At 52.0% G+C, this 22,576-nt stretch overlaps 1 protein-coding gene across 4 annotated transcripts in view; it reads left to right on the top strand.

Annotated features, from left to right (window-relative positions):
* The window catches only part of PEBP4 (phosphatidylethanolamine binding protein 4), a 265,036-nt gene that overhangs the window by 4,074 nt on the left and 238,386 nt on the right, over positions 1 to 22,576 (top strand). For all 4 annotated transcript variants that reach the window (XM_075910835.1, XM_075910840.1, XM_075910837.1 and 1 more), the window contains one exon: positions 20,281 to 20,466. In XM_075910835.1, coding sequence (XP_075766950.1) covers positions 20,410 to 20,466 — 57 coding nt within the window. In that variant the 5' untranslated portion in view covers positions 20,281 to 20,409. Of the gene's footprint in view, positions 1 to 20,280; positions 20,467 to 22,576 lie in introns of those variants that run through there.

Raw genomic sequence — 22,576 nt, forward strand, 5'->3', positions numbered from 1 at the left:
CAAGTGGAGACAATGAAGAAAAGGGCAGGAGGGGAGGTGTCAGTGGAAGGGGGACAGGGTGATGCTGGGAGAGGAGAGGGGAAGGGCATTGGGAGCTGTATGTTGTGCAGGCCTGATTTAATTGAAAAATTCTTAATAAAGTATCACACCCCCCCCAAATCTACCTTTGCGGTCTGCAGCTGTTTTCTTTGGAGTAATATGGCTCTGGTCGCTTTCCGAGTTGTGGAGGCCTGGTATACATAATAGCAAAAGCAGGTGCCTGTCAATTGTAGGACCAGTGTTAACGCTAATTAAGTCGAGGTGGATGTGTCTGATTCCCAGCATTTGATGTGGAAATGTGAATATCAAAAGAGGGAAAATTGCCTTTGCAGTGCGTTACCCAGTTAGGATCTTTCTTCAGGCCTAAGTTGCTAGTGTTGAATTTGTAAATGAACTCCAGTTCTGCAGTCTCTCTCTGTAATTGGGTGAAAGTTCTTTTTGTAGAAGAATGGCTACGTTCAAATCCATTATTGAATGCCCAGGGAGGTTAAAATGTTCCCCTACGGGTTTATTAGTGTCACCATTCCTGATGCCTGATTTGTGTCCATTTATCCTTCGGTGCAGAGACTGCCTAGTTTATACATGGCGGAGGGGCATGGCTGGCACTTAATGGCTTAGATCGGTGTTTCTCAACCAGTGGTACGAGTACGCTTGGGGTACTCAAGAGAAGTCTGGGGGGCACATCAACACAACTGAAATTTGGAGAAAACTGAATTTTTGTTTTAAGTTTTACAGAGTTTTATTGTTTTTGTACTTTTTACACTCAAAAATGTCATTGCCCGCCTGGCAACGATTCAGTTGTTTAAACAAATGTGTTGCAATGGTAGAAAAAAAAATGTGTGTCTGAAAACTGAAGGTACTGGGACAACATACAGGACTGGGGGTACTTATAATTTTTGGGGGGGTACTTTGTAAAAAAAGGTTGAGAAACACTGGCAAAGATCACATTACAGGAGGTACAGGTGGATGAGTCTCTGCTGTTGTGGCTCATGTGGTTAGGTCCTGTGATGGCGTCACTTGTATAGATGTGTGGACAGTTACTCACCGGCAGCCACTCACCACACCACAGAAGCAGTCAGCCAGGAACCTATCCCTGCTACAGACCTTATTGTCAACTCTGTTCATGCTCCTCTTTCCGGATAGTAACAAGCTATTGTGTCTCACCCCCGGGTGTTCACTAGTCAAAGACTTTTCTTGGGGTCTCTGTAAATCCTCAAGCTTGTCCTGACAGGATACGGCGCTGGTTCCTTGGGTATCCGCTGCTCTGAGGTGTTCGCTCTGAGGTGTTTGCTGGCTTTTAGCTCAGACTGTAGAGGCTTCTATACTCTACTGCAGAGGTCCCAAGTTCAAATCCACCTGGTGGCGGTTGCAATATCTCTGAGGTGTTCGCTGAGTGAGTCGTGAGCACAGGCATTGACTTATTTTTCCTAGTGGGTGCTCCACCCCCAGGCCCTGCCCCAATCTGTCCCTTCCCCCCAAACCCCCACCCTCATGCTGCTTCTTCCTGCTCCCCCCCTTGCTGCCCCTCCTCTGAAGTCCCCGTCCTTGCTCCACCTCCTTCCTCCCCCCAACCCTCCAAGTCTCCTTGCCTGCCCATCACTCACTGCCTACCAGCAGCCCCACCTAACAGCTGATTGGCCCTGTGCCCGGTGGTTTCCCATGGTGCTGGAGCACCCCCAGAGCCCCCAACAAACATCCCGCAGTCACCATGACAGTCAGCTGGACTGTAGCTTCCGACAGCGACTGCCCACAACCTCCTGGGGCGAGACATTGCAAGGCTGGTTGGACACAGCAGCACCAACGCCTGGGTCTGTCTGTCCCCGTCCCACCACTACAACAGGACGGAGGCTGCCACCGAATCAGCGGAAAGCCGGCAGAAACGTGCCAGGCCCTGGGCACAGGCAGGTTGTTTTCAGGTTGTTTTCTGCAGGTTGTTTTCTGCTGGTGCGGCTGTTGCCTCACCTCACCTTCTAATGGCGAGGCTGCCGTGCCCTGGGGGCTCTTTGGCCTGGCGCTGAGTCACAGCACAGGTACAGGTACAGCTTGTTCTCACAGGAGGCAGCGAGCTTTTCTCCCGCCCAAGCGGCAAGCCTCTGGAGGGAGGATGGATGGGATTTTAACCACCAACCCTCCCCGAGGGAACTCCACGTTCAACCCCCACAGCAGTCAGCAGGAGGGGTGCTGTGCGTGAGAGAGGAAACCCAGTGGGCTCCAAGCCCGCACGGTCCACACGCTTGCAGATAGCTGCCCGCTGAGAATTGTCCAGCTCTCGGCCTCTGTCAACTGCCTGGCATCAGCTCACTACACTCCCTCCCCCCCACCCCATGGCCTGTGCCAATGCAGCAAACTGCCCAGTCTCACCATCTGGGATAGCAGGTGAGGCAAACCCCCACAAGCCCCCACCCCTCACCAGAGCCAAGCCCCTCCCATTGCAGGGACAAACCTCCAGCTGCCCATGGGCACCTCCTCACCCCAGCATCTACATCTACCCTGCCCCATTGTGGCTGAGGCAGGGAGTCCAGAGTAAGCAGGGCCATAACCTGGCATTTCGGGAAGGCAATGCCTCCCACCCACGGGGCCAGCTCCTACCCTCTGCAAGCTAGCCAGCCTCAGCCTCTATTGCCACGTGCAGCCTAAGGGCTCTGATTCTTAATCTACTGGAGCTCAGGGGAGCCTACACTCCCCTTGTAACCACCCCCAGGCAGATTTGAACCTGGGACCTCAGTGTCGGAGCTGCTACCGCTTAAGCCATAAAGCCAGCTGGCTTGCAGCTTAGGCCATAGAGCTCCCTTGTTCTTATCTCTCACTGTACGTGGTCTACGTGCCCCTGCATGGGACAGTGAACCATGCTAGGTGTGTGGGTTGCACTCTGTCTGGCTGTGATGGGATCTGGCCCTTTGTCATTCCCCGTCCCACATCTCTTCCGTCCGGTGTGCGTAGCCCCCTCTCAGCGTTCTGCCACAAGTCTTCCCTCAAGCCCAACCGCAGGTGCCATGGGATGATTTCAGCCTCTGTTCTTGAAAGAAAAAGATTTTAGCCCCGGGGGTGGGGGAGCAAGCTTCACGAGGCCACCCCAGGACTCTTGCAAGGTGCTAAAAGCAGAGGGCCAATAAAAAGATCGCCAGATCTATTCTTTTCGTATCATCTGCTGACTTTTAAAGCCACCCTTGCAACTTTTGGTGAGCCTGGCTCATGATTTTGGGATGTTTGACGTTGGCAAATCATGCATCTCGGCGCTATGTGTTCTTGCCCCTTGGTCTCTGATTTTCGGAGCTTGGGGGTGGGAGCAGCGGAGGGGAGGACCCCAGCTGCCAATCACCCAGACGCTGGACCTGCCCCGGTGAGGATATATTCCAGAGCCATCACCAACTGTTTGAATTCTCCGGTGACTCAGACTGATTGGAAATCTTACTCAGCAGCGGGTTCTGACGCAGGGCCTTAGAATCCTGGCTCCCTGCCAAGCGAGCAGCCTTTGGGGGTTTTTCTTTGTTTTCCCTTTGATTTTCCACCCCTGTGGTTTACTCGTTACGGCCCCGGGTTCCGTTGCAGGGCTCGCCGGTCCAGGGAGGCAGCAGTCCTTTTAATGAGGAGCAGGAAGTGGCCCTGTCAAACCCAGTCACCTTGAGATCCCCTTCCGAGGAAGTGCTCTAGAGGCTGAAATTAAATACGCAGGGGAGGGAGCCGTGTGGACAAGCGCATCGGGAGTGCCAGGGAGCCGACTCCAGCACCAAGGCTTGAGTGGGGGGCAGGGCTGATGCTAAGCCGTTTGGCGAGGCCGAGAGCCGGACAGTTTGCAGGGTGCTTGCGAAGGGGAGTGGTCAGCGCCCCTGCAGATGGGGTAGGACGGAAGCAAACATGGGGATGTGACTCAGGGGTTCTGAAGTATTTTGGGGGTGGGAGTGCTGAGCTGCACACAGCCCCCCCACACTCTCTTTAGACCTAGTGAGATCAGGTTGCTACGTCTCCCGGACCGGATTCCATTGCTGCAAATGGCATCTGGTCCAGGAGAGCTGGCAACCCTTGCTGTGCCAGGCTGGGGGCAGCTGCTGAGCCTTGGGCCAGTGGCAGGACCCTGGTGCTGGTGGGATGCAGAACATGTGGCAGGGCCAGGGGGCAGTAGGACCCAAGGGCCGGTGGAGCCTGTGGGGACAGCAGGTGATGGGACCCCAAGGGCCAGTGAGGCCAGTGAGATCTTGGGGGGAGGCCGGACCCCAGGGGATTGGCAAAGCGCATGGGGTAGCAGGACCCTGGGCTGAAGATGCCAGCAGTGGGGCTGGCCCCCAGGTACGGGGAAGCCGGATGCAAAACCTGGGAGTTCTGCAGCATTCTCGGCTTCCCTACCTCGGGTGTGGCTGGGCTCTCTCTTGCAGCGTGACACATTCCATCCCTCCTAGTGTTGTGGGGCAGACCAGGGCCACTGATTTTCATCCAGGGGATTTGTGCGTAAAGTCCCCTCTTGTCCCCTTCCAAGTGCACCTGGAGCAACTGAGAAGGAGCAGCCCTGGATGGCTAGAGCAGAGAATTGGGAACCAGGCCTCTGGAGTTCCTTCTCAGCTCTCGGAGAAGAGTGGGGTCTGTTGGATTAGAACCAGGGGAGAGCAGATTTGAAGCAGGGGAGAGCAGGAGTCAGGACTTGCCCTGCTAGGGGCAGGAGAGTGATCTGTAGAGCCCTGTGCAGATGCAAACTTGGTCTCCGCATCTGCAAAAACAACATGCAGAGATCTGCCTCCACATCAGCAGGTACCTGTGGCTCTGAAACAGCTGTCTGTGGCTTTGCAGGGCTGTCGTGAGCTGGTAGATAAAGCAGTCAGGGCAGCTAGTAGGTTCTAGTCCCAGCTTGGGCAGGAAGCTCCCAAATTCTGTGCCCTATTTGGGAAGGAAAGTGAGGTCCAATAACTGGAGTAGGTGGAAGTGGGACTCAGTGGTTAGGGCAGCAGTCAGGTCTCCGGGGTGGTGTGCCTGGCTTGGCCAGTGACTGGATTGGCAGTGTGAAATACAAGGAGAGGCTCATGTCATGCATGGGGGCTAACAGCCCTTTGACAATTTTGGGCACATTCATGCGGTGGACTGTGGTTTTAGTTAATGTTTTATAGGGAATTCGGATTTGTTTTCTTTGTCATCATTTTGCACCACGCCGTTTATATATATAATAGGCTTGGCTCTGCTCCCGCTCCATATATTGTAACTAGGCCCTGCAAATAATCACGCCAGCCCTGGATAGAGATGCCAGGTGTCCGGTATTGACCCGGCCAGTCTGGTATTTTCGCCTCCTGTCCAGTAAAAAAAAAAATCAGAAAATACTGGACACCTAAAATGTCTGGTATTTTCTGATTTTTTCTTGGCCAGGAGGCGAAAATCCCTGGTGCTTTCCTGGTTCCACAGGGAAGCTGTCTGGCCCAGGTCAGGAAGACAAGATGGCGGCCGGCTGCTGGCAGCCTGTTAGGGCCGAAAAGCCTCAAAAGCATTTCTTAAAGGGGCCATCCTTCTTTTTTTTTTTTTTGCTCAACAACTTTGGTCTCCCCCTTTTATTTTCTCAACAGAATTTTTCCCCTTGTGTTTTTTTTTTGGGGGGGGGGGGTGTTTGGTATTTTTGGTCAAACCATCTGGCAACCCTAGCCCCGGACACACACGCTCCATTACAGCTCTGACCAGGCGCAGCAAGGAGAGGGTTGAAGATGTTCCCAGGCAGACCCCTTGCTGTAGGATGGTTTAGAGCAGTTGCTCCGGGTTCTGTGCTTTTGGGAGCCCGTGGTGGCTGCCCCAACCATCTTATGGGTGGGAGAGATCCAATGGATTACGGGGCCCTGGTGCGGGGCAGCTGGAGTCACTCAGGCTCAATGCCCTTTCCTAGCCGGCGGCACTCGGCTTCTCAGTGGCACTGGGAAGCAGAGCGCTCCGGCCCCAGGGCACTCCGGTTCCTGCGGCTGCAGAAAAGAGGCGCAGCAGGCCAGGACGGTGGCGTGTCAGGGTGGAGAGGAGCAGGCTGCTGAGTTCCTGCAGCCCATGTGATCAGTGTTGGGAGACAGCACCTGCTGCTGCCCCATGCCAGGTCCCTGCCATCCTCCAGGCTGCATTGCTCTGGGGAGGGAGCAATGGAGTGGGGCTTGGGGAAAGGGTGGGGCTAGCAGCAGTGGGGTTGCACCAGGCACTGGATGGGTGGGGGGCAGGGTTTCCCTAGGCTCTGCACCCCCCTGGGAAAGGCTCTGCTCCCAGGGACCAGCAGGGAGAGGGTTAACCATGCCTTCCTGGGAAGACGGACTCCCACAGCTGCTGGCAAGGGGGGGGGGAGACTTGGCCAGGTGTAGTGCATTGGCTCGTTATCCCTGCCCTCGTTATGCACCTGCCCTAGGGATCCCTTCTGCCTCTTCATGTAAGCCCCAGCCTGAATGAATTCTCTGGGTTCGTATGGACTGGGCTCCATAGGCCGTGAAACTCCAAGGACATGGGGCTGTTGGCTGGACCGTTCCAGCTTCATTGCCCAGTCCCAGCAGGCACCAGTGCCACGGCTGTTCCAGAATGGCCATGAGGCTAAAAAGGCCCAGGAACAAGAGTAGAAGGCTCCCTTGCCCTCCAGCTGCTGTGGGAGCTGCTTGTAGGTGAGTAGAATGCTCTGCCTCGGAGGGGTAAGGGCCCACTGGCTGCCCAGGCTGGGGAGCAAGCTTCCGCAGGGATGGATGTGCTGGGGAGTTGGGGGCCAATGGCCTAGCTGAATGGTGCCTTACCTGTTGGATTTTTGCCAGCTTGGTTCGTGCACAGGCCAGTTCCCAGCACGAAGTTCGGGGCTACCCCCGGCTTAAAGCTTTTCTTGCATCTCCGAGTCCAACTTGCTCTGCTTAGCAAGAGCTTCAGACTTGGTGTGGGGAGCTCAGCCCTTCCAGGCACAAGCTCCCAAGCCCTCACCTAGCTGAAAACTGTTCAGCAACCCTGTTCAGGCGTCCCCTCGTGTGCCGCCGGGCCACAGCTGGGGGGCTGAATTCTCGGTTGTCCAGGCTGGGGTTGTCCCCCTCTAGCAGAGGGGTAGATACCACAGGGAGGGAGATTCCAGGTGCTGTTCCTGACCTGTGGATAACCAGGCTTCTGTCTGTGGGGATGGCCATTTCCTCAGTGCTAAAGGGAAGAAGGGCTGAAGTCTTGCGGTTGTGCTAGGCAGAGAGCCCCAGGGATTGTGTTTGTGTGTCTGTCTTGCTGGTATTCAAAGCCCTGGTATGAGCAATATCTAACTGGTGGTGCAGAGTGATCACCCCTTCCCACATGCCGCTTGTTTCTTATGATGTGGAGCAACAGGCTGGTCATGGGAGCAATCAAGGTGTCTTCCCTTTTCCTGTCCCTGTTGCACAAACCTCTCTTCCCCCTCCTCTCCCCACCCCTCACTCTGAGCGCTTGCTCTGTTTATGGGCTTGTAAAGGAACAGAACCCTAGGGAGAGTGTGCCTGCGCCGGTGGGTCTACTCCTAAAACCAGGTCTGAGGCCCTGTGACATCCTGCTCCAGGGAAAGCTGCATGCTGGTACAGCGCTAACCTTCTACTGTCTGGGCTAAACTAGAGAAGTTGCACCAGTGGAATTTAGCGGATCTGTACATTCCTACAAGCCCCTAGTGCAGATGCACCTAAACTGCTTTCACCCTTGGGTTTGACATATTTTGGTAATTGACTGAGGCACGAGTTAATGATAGAATCCTAAGACACTAGAACTGGAAGGGACCTCGAGAGGTCATCAAATCCAGTCCTCTGCCCTCACGGCAGGACCAAGCATGGCCTATATCAGGGCTACTCAACTTTGGAAGCTCCAGGAGCCACAATGATACTCAGAGCACGTGCCGAGGGCTGCAACTTGAGTGTGGTTGCATAGACCTGCAAATAGCTTCTTTCACGCTACCGGGCATGAATACAAAAATTAAGGCAAGACTACATAACATGCAAGCCCCATTTAGGTCAGTTCTGCTGATATTAATAAAATGTAATAGTGACCCAATTTCCGCACATAGGACAGCACTCTTAATGAGCAATGACAGTCCAGGAATTTACTAAAACGCATATCAAAAGAAGACCGTTATATTGATTACTCTTTTTGTTTTAGCTCTCGGCCGTATGTTGAGCCCTGCATAAACCCAAACTGCAGTGTGGGCCACAAACAAATGGTCTGCAGGCTGCATGTTGAGTATCCCTGGTCTATATCATCCCTGATAGCTATGTCATACCTGCTTGTAAATATCTCCAGCGATGGAGAGTCCACAGATCTGGATTAAGTGTGCCTACACTACTAGAGGCCGGCACCAATTCGGGCTTTTTCTTTCCCAAAGGTCTCTAATTTAAACCGGCACAACGCCTAGTTTTGCAAAGCTAGTCCCAGGAAAGTAGGAAGCCCCTTGTCTTGGTCTGGCGCATCTGCTGCATCAGGGTTCACACGGGGAGGCTGACGGCTGTTTAAGCCACTGAGGCACAAAAAGGCTAACGGTAACTAGGGTTGCCAGGTGTCTGGTTTTGAACCGGACAGTCCAGTATTTGAGCTTCCTGTTCGGAGAAACAAATTGAGACAATATAAATGTCCGGTATTTTCTAAATAAGACGTAGTGTAGATTGTGATGTCTGGAATTTTTGTTTGAAACCATCTGACAACCCTAACAGTAACCAGAGTCAGATCTTGAGGTTGGAAGGGCCCATGGAGAATGGCACAGGCTGCTGGCTGAGCCGGACATGCCTGGTTTCTGGGACTGCGAGAGGTATCCAAAGAGCAGGCTGCTTAGTGGCTGGTCTTGGGGCATCTTTGTCAGAGTGCAAGCCAGCCTGGGGGTGATGTGGACGTGCTTCATGCCCTCCGAGGCTGGCTGTGTCAAGGAATCGCACACCAGCACTTGCGAGACTGGAATGACGATCTCTCATTCCTCCCTCGGCGCTCGACGAAACAAGCCCCGGAGCCAGGGCCTATGGGCAGCTGCCCGCCTGTGACTTAACCTGAGATTCACATCTGAGTCAGCTCTAAGGATGTGGCCGTTCCTGTCTTACATAATGTGTGGCAAGGGAAACAGCTTGTGAATAAGCGGCCCCGGGGCCTTCCCACCGGGTGAATGGAATCCAACTTGGCCCGGGGAGAGACGAGCTGTAAACACTTATTAGTAACGAATATTTGTGTTACACGAGTGCTTAGACTCCCGTAGGGCCCTAGCGAGCGAGTGCCTGTCCGCAGGCGTTTACAGGCTGGTGCAGAGACTGTGTGTGTGTGTGGGGGGGGGGGGGAGCAGCAGGTGGAAGTGACAGCTGGCCAGCAGCAGAGCTGGGACTGGAAACCAGACCTCCTGTCCAAGCAAGTCCCACCGCTTCCGGACGTGTCCTGTGGGGCAGACTCATAGATCGCATCGCTGCGACGTGTGGCAACAGGCCAGCAGATCACAGGCAAACCGGCTGCTGCCGCTCTTAACTCGACACCACTCCCGTCCCTGCTGTAGCAACGTGCCTCTGCGTAGAATTCAGAGCATTGCTGGGTGGGCTCGGGAAGCGAGTTTTGGACTTAGGAACGCTCCAGGAATAATGCTGGTGGGATGGTCCCCTTGTGGTCAGAAGGGTCCTCTGTACGCTTGAGCTTTAAGCCCTCAATGAAAAGGGGAGGACAAATGACACAAGGGTGGCCAGCAACGTTCCCTCTAATCTTTGGAATGTGGAGATTTTTCTCCATCTATGTGCGGAATAAATTTTATGTGCACCAGGGCATGTTTAAATCTGCACCACTAGCAGGGGGAAAAACCTCGCTGTGGGTGCTCTCCTAATCAGTGGGGCAGAATTTGAATCTCTCCGGAGCGGCTCTACAAGCGCCCAGCTTACAGATAACACTGGTGGTCAGACCACCATGGTTCTGAGTGGGTCACGGGGTGGAGTCATGCCATGGTGCATTAAAAGGGGCTCAACCTAACATTTTCTCTGCTGGGATCACTCTGCAACATGCCCAGCTTCAGAGCTGCTGGCACTAAAAACCAAGGCTCTCCCACCCACAGCCTTGTGTTCTCCGCATCTGCCTTGCCTGCAAAATGCTGATACTTAATATAGGTCAAATGAAAACTGTTCCCGGAATAGGAGACCTGTCCCCAGAAAGCTGCAGCTGTAAACCGCAGCCCAGGCAGGAACACTCGCAAACGCCATGTGGCTGCAAGGTGGGTATAGCCAGGTGTGTGTGCGTAACGCCTGTGACAGCATCGGCAGCTCTAACTCGCTGCGTTACAAGGCAATTCACACTGGGCAATTCCAGATTGCAAGGTCACCTCTGATTGCTTGACTCGAGAGAACAGAAGCCGGTCCGCTAAAAGGTATTACCTCACTCCTCTTGTTTCTCCAGGGAACCTGTCATACATATCAGAGCTGTCATGTGACCCTCCCAAAATGGGCCATCCGGGCACGCAAGTGCCAGAGGTGAATCCCGGGAGGGGAGTTCATGAATGGGCCAAGGATGACGTGGGTTGGAGCGAGTGTAGAGAAGAGGACGGGCTGCAGAGCGGGCAGGTCTTTGGCGCGTGTACTGCTCTGCAATACTGGGGGCGGGTGAAGAAACTGGTTTGACGGGATGGGCTCCGTGGCCTGGTCTGCACTAGACTCTCGGGGAAAAGACCGGCTGGAGGGACCATGGGGCTTCCGCTCTGGTATTGGCTAACACACACTGCTCTGAGCGTAGGGTGAAAAATACCAAAGCTGCCTGCACCCTGTTGATATCCATGCTGCTCTCCGGAGGGCGGTGCCAGTGGGGCAGAGCCCACAAAGGCCTTGTGCCCACAAAGCTGTTTTGAGGAAATAGACCCACGAGTAGGTTGTGGTATGCAAATGCCACGATGGAGGACGTGGTAGCTGAGCTCCTTGGATGGCCTCCCAAGAGAGAGTCAAATGCTGATTAGCAGAGAGCACACAGCCAGGAGCATGTGTTTCTAGTGGTGGTGCACATCAACACATGCTTTGGTGCACAGAACATTTATTCCACACATGGATATGGTGGGGGGTGGGGTATTAGAGGGAACAACCTGGTAAGCATGCTGGTAAGGCAACGCTTACTGGGTAGCCAATTAACCGGTTACCCCTTTACATCCCTAGCTTGAGGCCCTAGCTTTTCAATGCATTCAGCGTACAAAATGGGCTGGTGTTATGAATCGCTGCCCGCCCCCTACTGGATGGACTTGGAACTGCTTGACTGTCAAAGGCCCTGTAGCGCTAACAGACAAGGGAGATGCTCCTTTTGTTAAATGATAGGGACCTGTGCTGTTTGGAGCTGGGTGATCGGTTCCTCTGTGAAGCAAGGAACAAGCATGAAGCTTGTACATAGCGGCAGACCTGTTGTGCTACTTGGCTCTCTGCGTTCACCCTAGGATCTGAAGATGCCTTACAAAGGCAGTTGAGTCTCCCTCTCCATTTGATAGATGGGGGAACTGTGGTACCTTGATACTGAGATTATTTATGTTTATTATGGTAGTGCCAAGGGACCAGTCATGATCTTAGGGGTCCCTTATGGCAGGGGTTGCACAAACGCAGCACATTCCAGTCACCTCCCTGAAGTGTTTCTAAGTGTACTGTAGCTTCGGAGAGTGGCAGAGCAGAAAACCGACTCCTAGGTGGCTGACTTCCTCTCTCTTGCCACCGTTTCATACTTGAGGCATTTCTTTGTTGCTTGTATACGGCAAAAGAGGTCCACTGTGATCATGTAGGGCAGTGATGGGAAACCTTTTTGGGTTGGGGGGGGCGGGGCGGCACTGACCCACAGAAAAATTAGTCGTGGGGGAGGGGCGGGCTGCTCGAAAGTGAGACGAAAAAACAAACCCCGCTGAGAAGCAGAAACACACTCTCCACGTTGCCCTCTCACACCAGAGCCTGGGACAGGGGGGAGGGCAGGTTAATAGATTTTATGCACAACGTCTACACTCTGGGGTGGGGCCAAGAAAGAGGCGTTTGCTGTGGGAGGTGGCTGCTAGGAAGCAGACTTGGGGTACGGCATCTGAGCGGGAAGGAGGGTGCAGGAGTGGGCTGGTGGGAGGTAGGGTGCAGGAGTGGAGTGGGAGTACAGGCTCTGGGAAGGAGCACCAACCCAGCTCCCCAATGCTGGGGGGGAAGCTGGCCAGATCCGGCCCCCAGGCCGTAGGTTCCCCCCACCCTGGTCTAGAGGGACTTGCAGAACGCAGATCTCACTCTGCTGGCTGCTGTCTCGGTGCACAGAAATGGGCAGGAACTGCCTCTTACACTGACCGCTAGACTGAACTGAGCCTTGGCAGAAATCACCTAGCTGCAAGGGCCGCTTGTGCGCCTGCCTGGCCTGCGAGATGAAGAGACCTGGCTGCTGCTTCCTCTTAAAGAACACCTGCAAGATCCGCTCCCTCACCCCGCGATCGCAGGCAGAGGGTGGCCACAGCCTGCATGACAGGGCAGCTTGGGTTGCCAGGGGCCTGAGGGCTTCACTTAGAGCCTGCGGTGCCTCTCTGAGCGCAGCAAATGCCGGACGATTGGTTGTGAATCGTTTCCAAAGAGGCTTGTTCTGCCCCTCCCTGCCCAGTGCTGAACTTCTGACTTCAGCAAAGGGACCTGATTTTCCCTGGCTCCCTTCCAGAGGAGTAGGGCCCTGCCAAGTGCACAGGCTGTCTGGGTCAATTTCATGGCCCTAGGATTTAAAAAAATCATAAATTTCATGATTTCAGCTATTTACTGTTGCAATTTCATGGTGTTGTGCTTGCAGGGGTCCTGGCCCAGACAGGAGTTGGCAGGATGGAGGGGGGGTGGGCACAGCCGTTCTGGACTGTTGCCTGTAGAGCTGGGTGCTCAGTCAGCAACTGCGGCTCTCCGGCTGCCCAGCCCTGAAGGCAGCAGCGCCCAAGTCAGCACGGCCTTGTACGGCCGCCCTTACTTCTGGGACGCTGTCTGCAGCCCTGGGCCCTTTAAATCGCCGAGGGAGTGCTCCGCGTGCTCTGGCTGGCTTTGAGGGCTTTTTTGGAGGGGGGAGTGGCGCATGGTGTGCTCTGGAAGTGCAGAGCTGCCCTCTCACTTGGCCCAGGAGCCAAGCAAGTCTGTCAGCTTCCACCCCCCCCCCCCCCCGCCCCGTGGGAAGGCAGTGGAGAAGGAAGGGTGGCACTCCCGTGACCCCTCTCCCAATAACCTTGTGACCTCCCTGCTACTCCATTTCGTCAGGAGCCCCACTGTGAGAAACGGGGGGGGGGGTCTCCCCTGTGAAATGTATGTGGGGTAAAGCACCCAGTAGACCAGGTGTCACAATCCATGACACGCTCCGTGGCTGCGGATGTGGTAGGGCTCCACAGAGGAGGCTTAGAAGTGGCTTTTTCTGCCCTTGACACTTGTATGGCACTTTTGAGGAACAGAGCCCCTCCCCCCATTTTAATCTGGGACATGAGCCTGGTCCTTGCTAATCCCCTTCCGCGCTTCCCAAATAACACATAACGATTGAACATTTTCTCCTGGCTGGCATTTAAAGGGTTAAATTCAAAGGCCGTGGGAAGGGGGGGGGGGGCTAAGTAGTTTTGAGGAAAAAACAGGCAGGATCTTGGGGGAAGCTTTCAAATATAGAAGACTCCTCCTGGGCGAAAACAAACTGAGTCATTTGTCCCTTTGCTAGCTCCCTGGAGATTAGTCACCATCCCTTGACAAATTGGGGGGAAGAGGTGGAGCGATCAGAGACTGGTAGAAGCATGTGACCTAACAGAACACAGCTGTCACCATTTCAAATACCTGTTTCAAACACACGTTGAGAAGCGGTTTTCCTAGTCTCTCTACAGCTCCGGCCTTTTTACCTCCAGATCCAGCTGGCAGCTAATGCAGATGCTTGAAGGTAGAAATCCCTTCAGCTGAACTCGAACTCTGCCTGCTTGGCAACACAATGAATCTGCTGTCACCTGTGTCACGTGTGTTGGCACAGTGGCTGATGGTGCACCTTGTGCCATGCCTGAACCCTCATGGCTGTTACTCAACACCATGCTGGACTCCTCCTGTGTAGCTTTCCTCACCACCTGACATATGCTGCGGAGACCGGGAGGGTGGTGAAGCACTGGAACGGGTTGCCTAAGGAAGTGGTGGAATCTCCATCCGTAGAGGTTTTTAAGTCTCGGCTTGACAAAGCCCTTGATGGGTTGATTGAGTTGGGGTTGGTCCTGCTTTGGGCAGGTGGCTGGACTTGATGACTCCTTAGGTCTCTTCCAGCTCTAATTCTATGATACAGGTGCATGCTATTTATGGTTAGTGGTACAATCCACTGCTCACTCTCTGAACATGTCTGGATTCATCCCATGATGAACTTTGTGTTCCCCTGCGATTTCTGAAATTGCTCCTGGATGCTGCATTAAGGCGGCATTGCTGATCCCTGGAAGATTTTCATCAAGACCGGAACTTTTCCAGTCAATAACCAGAAGTGCTTTTTAATGTGTATTTCCTGGCTCATTAAAGGAGTAAAGAGCCCTAATTGAGGGGGTGTGTGGCAGAACATTCTGTCAAAAATCCAAGCTCTTACCATCATGTTTCTTCAACAGGAGGATAACATTTAGCAAATATGAGTCTCAAGTGAGCCTGAGGCTGCATCTTGTTGCAGATCTTATAGCTTATAATGAAAATCTAGTATGATTTCTAGATACAAGAGAGTGGCAAATGGGTAGAGTCTCAAGAACTTAGTAATGTCTCCAGAGTCCAATTATCCAGTCGCGTATTCTTAATTACCTACTGTGATGAGAACAATATATAAACAAGAACAAATCAAGATTGTACAATATGTGAATTCTTAGTTGCGTATCTATCCAATCCACTTAAATTATGAGATGAGGAGCTGGGTGGAAACATTGTTTTCCATTCTACAATAACTTTTTTTGAGAATCCAAAACACTTTCCCAAATCAGCATGAAAACTCAAACTCACCGCGTTTGAGGAAAATTGTGTGGAAAAATTCAGAGCGGATCTGCGGAAACATTTTGTTCTGAGTTCAACCTCTCGAGTATAAATTCACTAAAATGTTCAAAATTTTTGCTTCAAAAGTGACAAAAGGGGATGTTTGAACAGTTTTGGAAGTCTGAAAATCAGGAGGTTTGTCAAAACAGACTCTCTCCTGCAGACTGTTCTGATTTTAAAGGACCAGCATTTTCCAAGGAGAGAGAATCTTGTCAGAAAATTCCCAGTTTTATTTATGGGATCGATGGGCAAACACTCCTGTGCTTCAAGTTCCCATTGACAAGACCCGCTGAACTCTGCAAGGTCTGGACGGTTCAAACCTTAAAACCCTTGGCATGGTTCTTTAAAGCTTTATTCAGCACGTGAGTGGGAAACTGGAAGAGGGTTTGATCAAATGCCTTTTCTATAGCTTGTGATAGTTATCCTATTCCCAGTGTATTTAGATGCTCCCCAAAAACATTCAGATCTTCAGGCAGGGAGCACTGTTTCTCAAACTTGTAAGTGATGTCCCTGAAGTACCTGAGCATCATGTGATGAGATGAACCCCTCTCACCCAAGTAGAAGGTACACGCTGCACAGCAAAGATCCGGGAAAGCAATTGCCAAAAGGCATAAGCAGGCAATGCCTCTACCTCCTGCCATGGAAAAGCCAGCTCCAAGGGATGCTTCTTACAATAGGACCTAAAAAGGGGCTTTGAGTGGGGGTGAATGAAAACTCCCTTGACAAAGCCCCTGACCTTGCAAGTTCAGCTCTAGCAGCCAAAAATAGAAGTAGATAATGGATGCAGGGTGTTTTAATATTTAAATCCAAACCTTGCTCTGCTGAGACTTGCAGGGAGATCCTGAAACTATGGGAGCTGCTGTTGCTTTCTTGCATTGCTTAAAAGTGCAATTTTTCACTGCACTCCCCAGTTGAGAATTTTCAGAAGGGTAGTCAGGCTCTCTCTGCAGCCTAGATAAGCTTATTCCCAAATACAATTGTTAGCCTTTAAGGTGCCACAGGCCGACTCAGTTGATCCTGGTGGCACAAAAACAACGAGGCCATGTTGCTGTGCAAAGTTCCCTGTAACTTCAAGTTCTTCAGGGGTTCTTCTCGTACGGTGCTAAGTAAGTTCCACGACAGAGCCTGCACTGCTATCTTGCCTTCCGTGCAAAGATTAAGATGACTGTCCGTCCCCTGAAGGAGAAGGAATAATCAGCACTTCAACTCTGTGCTGGAGTTTCCAAAATCAAACTGCAAGCTGGTGGTGGAGCCAAGAGAAGAGTCTACCTTTTTTGTTGCTGGATTGACCAGCGAGAGGCAACCCAGGCTAGCGAGTGGGCTACAGGAATGGCCCTCAGCCAGCTCAGTGGGTCGCAAGATTGTTGTAACCAAGCGTCTCCTGGGACAGTGCAGTTTTGTTCACTGTGCTTGTGTACCTGGCATTGTGGGAGTTGCTGATCGAACTGTAGCAGCGCTGTGATTGGCTGCAGAGGGAGCGCACAGCTCTCAGTCAGTATTTGTGCAATCTGCATCCAATTGCTTTACGGGCCCTGGCTTGACATGTGTTTCACTTTAGTAATAGTGGTAGAAGGGGGGAAAAATCTGCATGGACAGAAACCAGTGGAAATTAGCAACCTTGCGCCCAGGCGACGGTAAACTGTGTGGCTTGCAGGAAGATCATGAAACTTCATGGGCCTTACTGAAGTGTTACAAGGAGGAGACTTCTTGTAACAGCTTTTAGGTACTTGAAAGCTGTTACGTCCCCTCTAGGCTAAACAGCAAACCCAGTTCTTTCAGTCTTCCCTCATAGGTCACAGTTGTTGGGCGTGGGTGTCTTTTTTTCCCCCAGCCCTTCTCCCCCCCCCTCCCCCCAGCCCTTTAATCATGTTTATTGCTTTTCTCTGGATCGTCTCCAATTTTTCCATCTTTCCTGAAATGTGGTACCCAGAACTGGACACAGTACTCCAGCTGAGGCCCAATCAGCGCAGAAGTTCCGTAAGATTTTAAAAGGTTAGGGTTGCCAGGTGTCCGGCATTGAACCGGACAGTCCAGTTAAAAAAAAAAAATTTTCAGAAAATACCAGACACCTAAAATGTCCGGTACTTTCTAATTTTTTTTTCCTGAACCAGAGGCGAACATCCCAAGCTGTCTGGCTTGGAGCAGGGAGAGAAGATGGCAAGCAGCCGCTGGCAGCCTGTTAGGGCCAAAAAGATCACTCTGCACCAACTCTTCCGGGTTGTAATCTACTCGCCATAGGAGAGTAGATTACGTTATTTGCCGAGCCGTGTGTGTGTGTATATTTATATATACTTTTTTTTCCCCCTCAACAACTTTGGTCTCCCCCTCTTCTTTCCTCAACAGAATTTTTTTCCCCGGGGTTTTTTTTGGGGGGGGAGGGGAGAAGGAGGGGATCGGTATTTTTGGTTAAACCATCTGGCAACCCTATGAAAGGTCCAGAGCGTTCTCGGAGGTTAGTGAATACCTAACCACAAAAATGGCACCAGATCAGTCACCTGTTCCTGATTGTGTCATCCTGCCAAAAGTGTGTTAAATTTGCCATGCTGCATTAAACAGTGAGAGTAGATTTTTTTCTTCTTCAAATTATCAAACGAAAAACTGGACATCTTCCTTTACTGATGCAGCACAATGAAAGGTAAACCCTAAATGATATATTATAGGGAAATAAATACTTGGTCCTTTTTTGACCAAACAAAACACAAACCAATGCTCTGGCCTTCCTGTTAGAGAGATTAGTTGCTTTGACTTCTCTCTGCACTGCAGGCAATTAACATCTTATGAGAATAGAGGTCACTGCATAGAATTTAATGCAGGTAAATTTAGACTCCATGAAATAACTTCACACAGCATGGAAAATCACTGCCCAGGGAGGTGAGGGAGACAAATATTGTTTGGATTTGCTGGTTAACTTTAACTTGGAGCTGATTGGAAAACAGAATTTCTGCCCTCTGGGAAGAACCAATACTTTGAATCTTGTGTTTTGTTCTGAATTGGAATAAAAAGTCAAATTTTCACGAACAGTCTGAAAAATATTGATTTGGAAAACAAATGTTTAATGGCAAAACACGCATATTTAAAGTGAATAATATTGATGTTGACAAAATAGTCATAGTTCAACCGGCTTGGAACAGTCAGCGTGATTTCCTTCGATACTTAAAAAGAGCATGTTCCTGTGAAATATTTTGATTTGTGCCAAAGCTACGTTTTTCTGCAGTGGAACTGAGCCCGTTTCCCCCACAAGTTCCCAGCTCACATCCTCGCCACTGTGCCGTTCAAGATGTAAGCTGGCATGGATGGTATCCCCTTTCCTAGGGTAGCAGAATATGCCTTTGCATCCTTGATCATTCTAATAGCCACTGATACCCCAAGCATTGAGGGAGTCTGCATTCTGTGTAGGTGCTTTCTAGAGCTTCTGGTGCCATGGAGATAAACCTGGATAGGCCACCAGCCTGATGTGCTGCAGCAAAATCTGATCTAGGTTCTTTGATTTGAAACTACAGGCTCACAATCCACTTAGACATCGACACAGCAATGCACTTTTTAGTGGAGTCTTGGTTCCCCAGTTGTTACTTGTACTTGGCAGATGCTCCAAGCAGGAGAAAATATTTTTCTTAGTGTACTTGTCAGTCGAGCATTTCACAGTTTCCTCTGTAGGGCTCGTCCATTCAGCCTTCTCTTGTGTGCAAGGACTGCTGGAGAATAAAAATGGCAGAGGGACAGCAGGGGCAGGCGTAGGACCTGACACAGTTTCATTTGTGCCCTTAAAGTCTCATGGGAAAATATGTAACGTCTCGTATTTACTGAAACACCAGTGTTCCCGGTGAGCTTGTGCGGCTGATCAGGAGACATTCAAATTCCGCCCAGCTGATCAGTAGGACTGGGGGTTGTGTTTCTATTGGTGGTGCATATTTGCGGAAGCGGCAGGGCAGCAAAGGGGGCAATTGCCCCAGGGTCAGGTGGTTTTTGTTTTTTGTTTTGTTTAAGGGGCGCAGGGCTCTGGCCACTGCTACTGCAACCCTGGGCCCTTTCAATGGCCACTGGAGCACCACATGGCTGCTTGGAGCAGCTCTAAGTGCTGCGGGATGGGGCAGCACTGGAGGACTATGGGGAAGGGCAGCGTGGCGCGCTTGCTGCCCAGGCCTTCCTCTTCCACCTGAGGAACCACCCCTTCTGGGACCACAGAGTTCCTCCCCCCCCCCCCCCACACACACACCTTGGCCACGGGTACGGTGTGCCTGTCAGCTCTCCTGCACCTTTGCACATGATGTGGTGCGCATAAAAACATTTATTCTGCCCCTAGACGGGAGGGAGGGGAAACTAGGGGGAGCAACTCTCTGCCCAGGTCTTGCTCCTCATTGGTTCGTGAGGCCTAACGCACTTGTGAAGCAAGGTGCTAGCGACAGAACAAAACGCTGCTGTTGGCTTCCTTGCTAGGCAATATTGTGTTGGCAGAGCCATCCCGTCCATAGGGCAAATCGGGGCGGTGGCCCCAGACTTTGGGGGGGAGGGCACGGCAGTGACTCCAACCATCTTCTAGGTGGGAGGGATTTGGGGGCTACTGGTATGGTGGCAGTAGGAGTCCCGTCTCCTCTGCCATGCAGGTGCTAGAGCAGCCTGTTCTGCTCCATCCCACCCTCCTCTCCTGGCACACTGCCCCAGAGAAGTGGGGCACGGGGCCAGGAGGGTGGAGTGGAGAGGGCTGCAGGGCTGTTCTGCATGGTGAGTAGAGGTGGGGAGGAGACCCCTGGTTCTGCCACACCAAGCCCCATAGTTCCCCAGGCCACGTTGCTCAGAGGGGGGTAAGCAGGCAGAACAGGGACAGAGGAGAAGCGGGGTCTGCAGTGGGATGTGGGGGGGGGGGGGAAGGTTGCATCAGGCCTCATCCCTCCCCTCTCCCAGGACGGCCCTGTGTGTCTGCCCTCTGAGTCTCTTTCCCAAGCTATCGCCCTTAAGACCTCAGGGACCTTGGTAGCGCTGGCTGATGGCCGTTTGACCTTGCGAGTTCCCCTTGCTACAAGGGGCGCCTGTGGAAGCAGCCTGAGTTTTGCAATGTGACTTGATGCCTGTGGCAGGTTCTGCTCAGCCGGGGTGGGCATGGCCGTCTCGCTGTCATTACAGCTCTGCCAGAGTCACACGCTCATTATAACGAGTCTGCAAATAGCTTGGCGGGTTAACGCCCAGGCTCGTCTTACACAGGATACAGCAACAACTGCTCCGTCTGCCTAAACAACCCTTACGAGAGCTCTGTTTCCCCCCCCCCCCGCCCCATCTTTTTCCTACTGTATCAGGAAGGCTCAGCCATGCAAGTGGCTGATAGTGTGTTTCTGTTCTCTCTGCCCAGTGCTTCCTTGAATGTCTCTTTGCCGGCCTGTCTGGGCTTGCTGCAGGATGGGACCCAGGAGCCTCGCTCCGGCTCAAAGCCACGCCCAGTGAGCACAAGAAGCTGTACAGGGAGGCGGGAGCCGGATAGATGACACGTCACTGTATGAAAAGCAAGCAAAGGGCCCAATGTGAGCAGCTCCAACAGGTATTTATCGCCAGGCAGGGGGACTCTACCGGGGAGGGCGTCCCAGGTGAAAAGCAGTGAGTGGATTAGCACTGAAAGGACATGAAGGAATCCTGTCTAGTGGTTAGAGCCAGGAGGATTAGGGCTGGAGGACTCCTGGATTTTGCTTTGCATTGGCGGGGGGGTAATGTTGGGGTTCAGTAGTGGGGGTGATGCCTTTTTTTAAAGGGGATCTGAGATTTTAACATTTAGTGCCCTGATGAAAATGTCTCCAGGACTGCGGTGACTGCTTGTGATGTGACGGGTAGGTGGGAGGTATGGATACAGCTGCTACATATTTTAGAACAGGGCCAGGCAAGATCCAGTCCACTGAGCCACTGGATCTGGCCTGCAGGTTGTCCCACCGGGACCTTCCAGCACAGAGGAGTCAGCCACTTCAGAGCAGCCCCACGCTGCTTTAAGCTGCTGGCTGCTCCCTGTGGCTCTCTGCTCCAGGTGTCGGGAAGGGGGAGGGGAGGCTTTGCACACTACCACTGACAGCTAGCAAAATCTCTCCACTCCTATTGGTCAGAAACTGGCCAATGGGAGCTTAGATTTTGTTGCGAGCTGGGGGCAGCATGCAAAGCCTCCCCCCTCCCTCTGGAGCGAAGAGCCACAGGGAGCAGCCAGTCATTTTGAGCAGCCTGGAACTGCAGCCTGCCTTGGGTCCTGCAGGGTTGCTGGCTGGGAGCCACCTAGGTAAGCCCCATTCCTGCCAGAGACTGCCTCTGGCACCCCAGCTCCTCCCTCCCAACTCCGTGCTCCAGGCCAACACCTAAACCCTCTGCACCCCTCCTCACCCAAGTCAGATCCCTCTCGGAGACCTTGCACCCTCTCCTACATCCCTTCCTCAGGTTAGAAACCTCTCCTGGACCCTGCATCCCAGCCTTTGCCTGAGATCACAACCCCTTCCTTCCCCCAAATTCCCTTTGGGTATGTCTACACTAGCCCCCTAGTTCAAACTAGGGAGGCTAATGTAGGCGTTCGAAATTGCAAATGAAGCCCGGGCTTTATTTGCATGTTCCCGTCCAGTCGCCATTTTGAAATTCCACTAGCCCGAAGTAACTCCTGGAATGAGGTGTAACAGTTAATTCGAACTAAGGACTTAGTTTGAATTACTGTTTCGCTGCTGCATGTAGCCGCGGGCAGTTACTTTGGGCTAGTGGAATTTCAAAATGGGGACCAGACGGGAACATGCAAATAAAGCCCGGGCTATTTAAATCCCGGGCTTCATTTGCAATTTCGAATGCCTACATTAGCCTCCCTACTTCAAACTGGGGGGCTAGTTTAGACATACCCTTTCAGACTTCTCACCCTCTCCTGCATTCTAATTCTTTACCCCAAGCTCCCTTTTGCACCACATCTCTTTCGAGACTCTGCACCCCACAATAGAAAAGTACGACCCTTGACCACTTACCAAAATCTTGGAGTGCTCCCCACCCCCAGCAAAAATGACTGCCACCCCTGTTTTAGAATTTGTCTGTTTGATCAAGAACTCTTCCTAAATACTTCAGGGGGTATCCAACACTCTGGTCATCTGTGCCCACGAAAGCTCGTGATACCATCTACATGTTTTGTTAGTCTTTAAAGGGCCACCAGCCTATTTATTGTTTTTTAAAGCTCTTCCTAAATGGTAAAAGCTAGGACCACCAAACAAATACACAGCTTCCTCTTATCAGAACTTAAAGCAACATAAGGGTTTGGTTGGGCCAGGAAAACAGGATGGGTCTGAAATGGGATTGCTTCTCATAAAACCAAACCGAAAGGAGGCATAATCACCAAATCAAGAACAGTCCTCAACATTGACCTACCTGAGCGACTGTTGAGACTGAACTAAGATGATCCAGAAAAATAGGATGAGCCTGGAAGAGGAGTGCTTCTCAATAAACCGTACAGAAAAAAGATAACATGGAGACATTTGGAGTAGTGCTCTGGTTTAGCCCAGCTAAATCAATGCTTAAGATTTGAAAACTAGAAGACAATATTGTTGGAAACCAAATGGACTATAGCCCTTATGTTAAAACACCGCAAATAAGAGTTTATAGGGATGAAGCAACAAAATACACTTGATGGAATTCCCAAATTAGACCCG

The sequence above is a fragment of the Pelodiscus sinensis genome, chromosome 28 (assembly GCF_049634645.1).
Source record: "Pelodiscus sinensis isolate JC-2024 chromosome 28, ASM4963464v1, whole genome shotgun sequence".
Classification (NCBI taxonomy): domain Eukaryota; kingdom Metazoa; phylum Chordata; order Testudines; family Trionychidae; genus Pelodiscus; species Pelodiscus sinensis.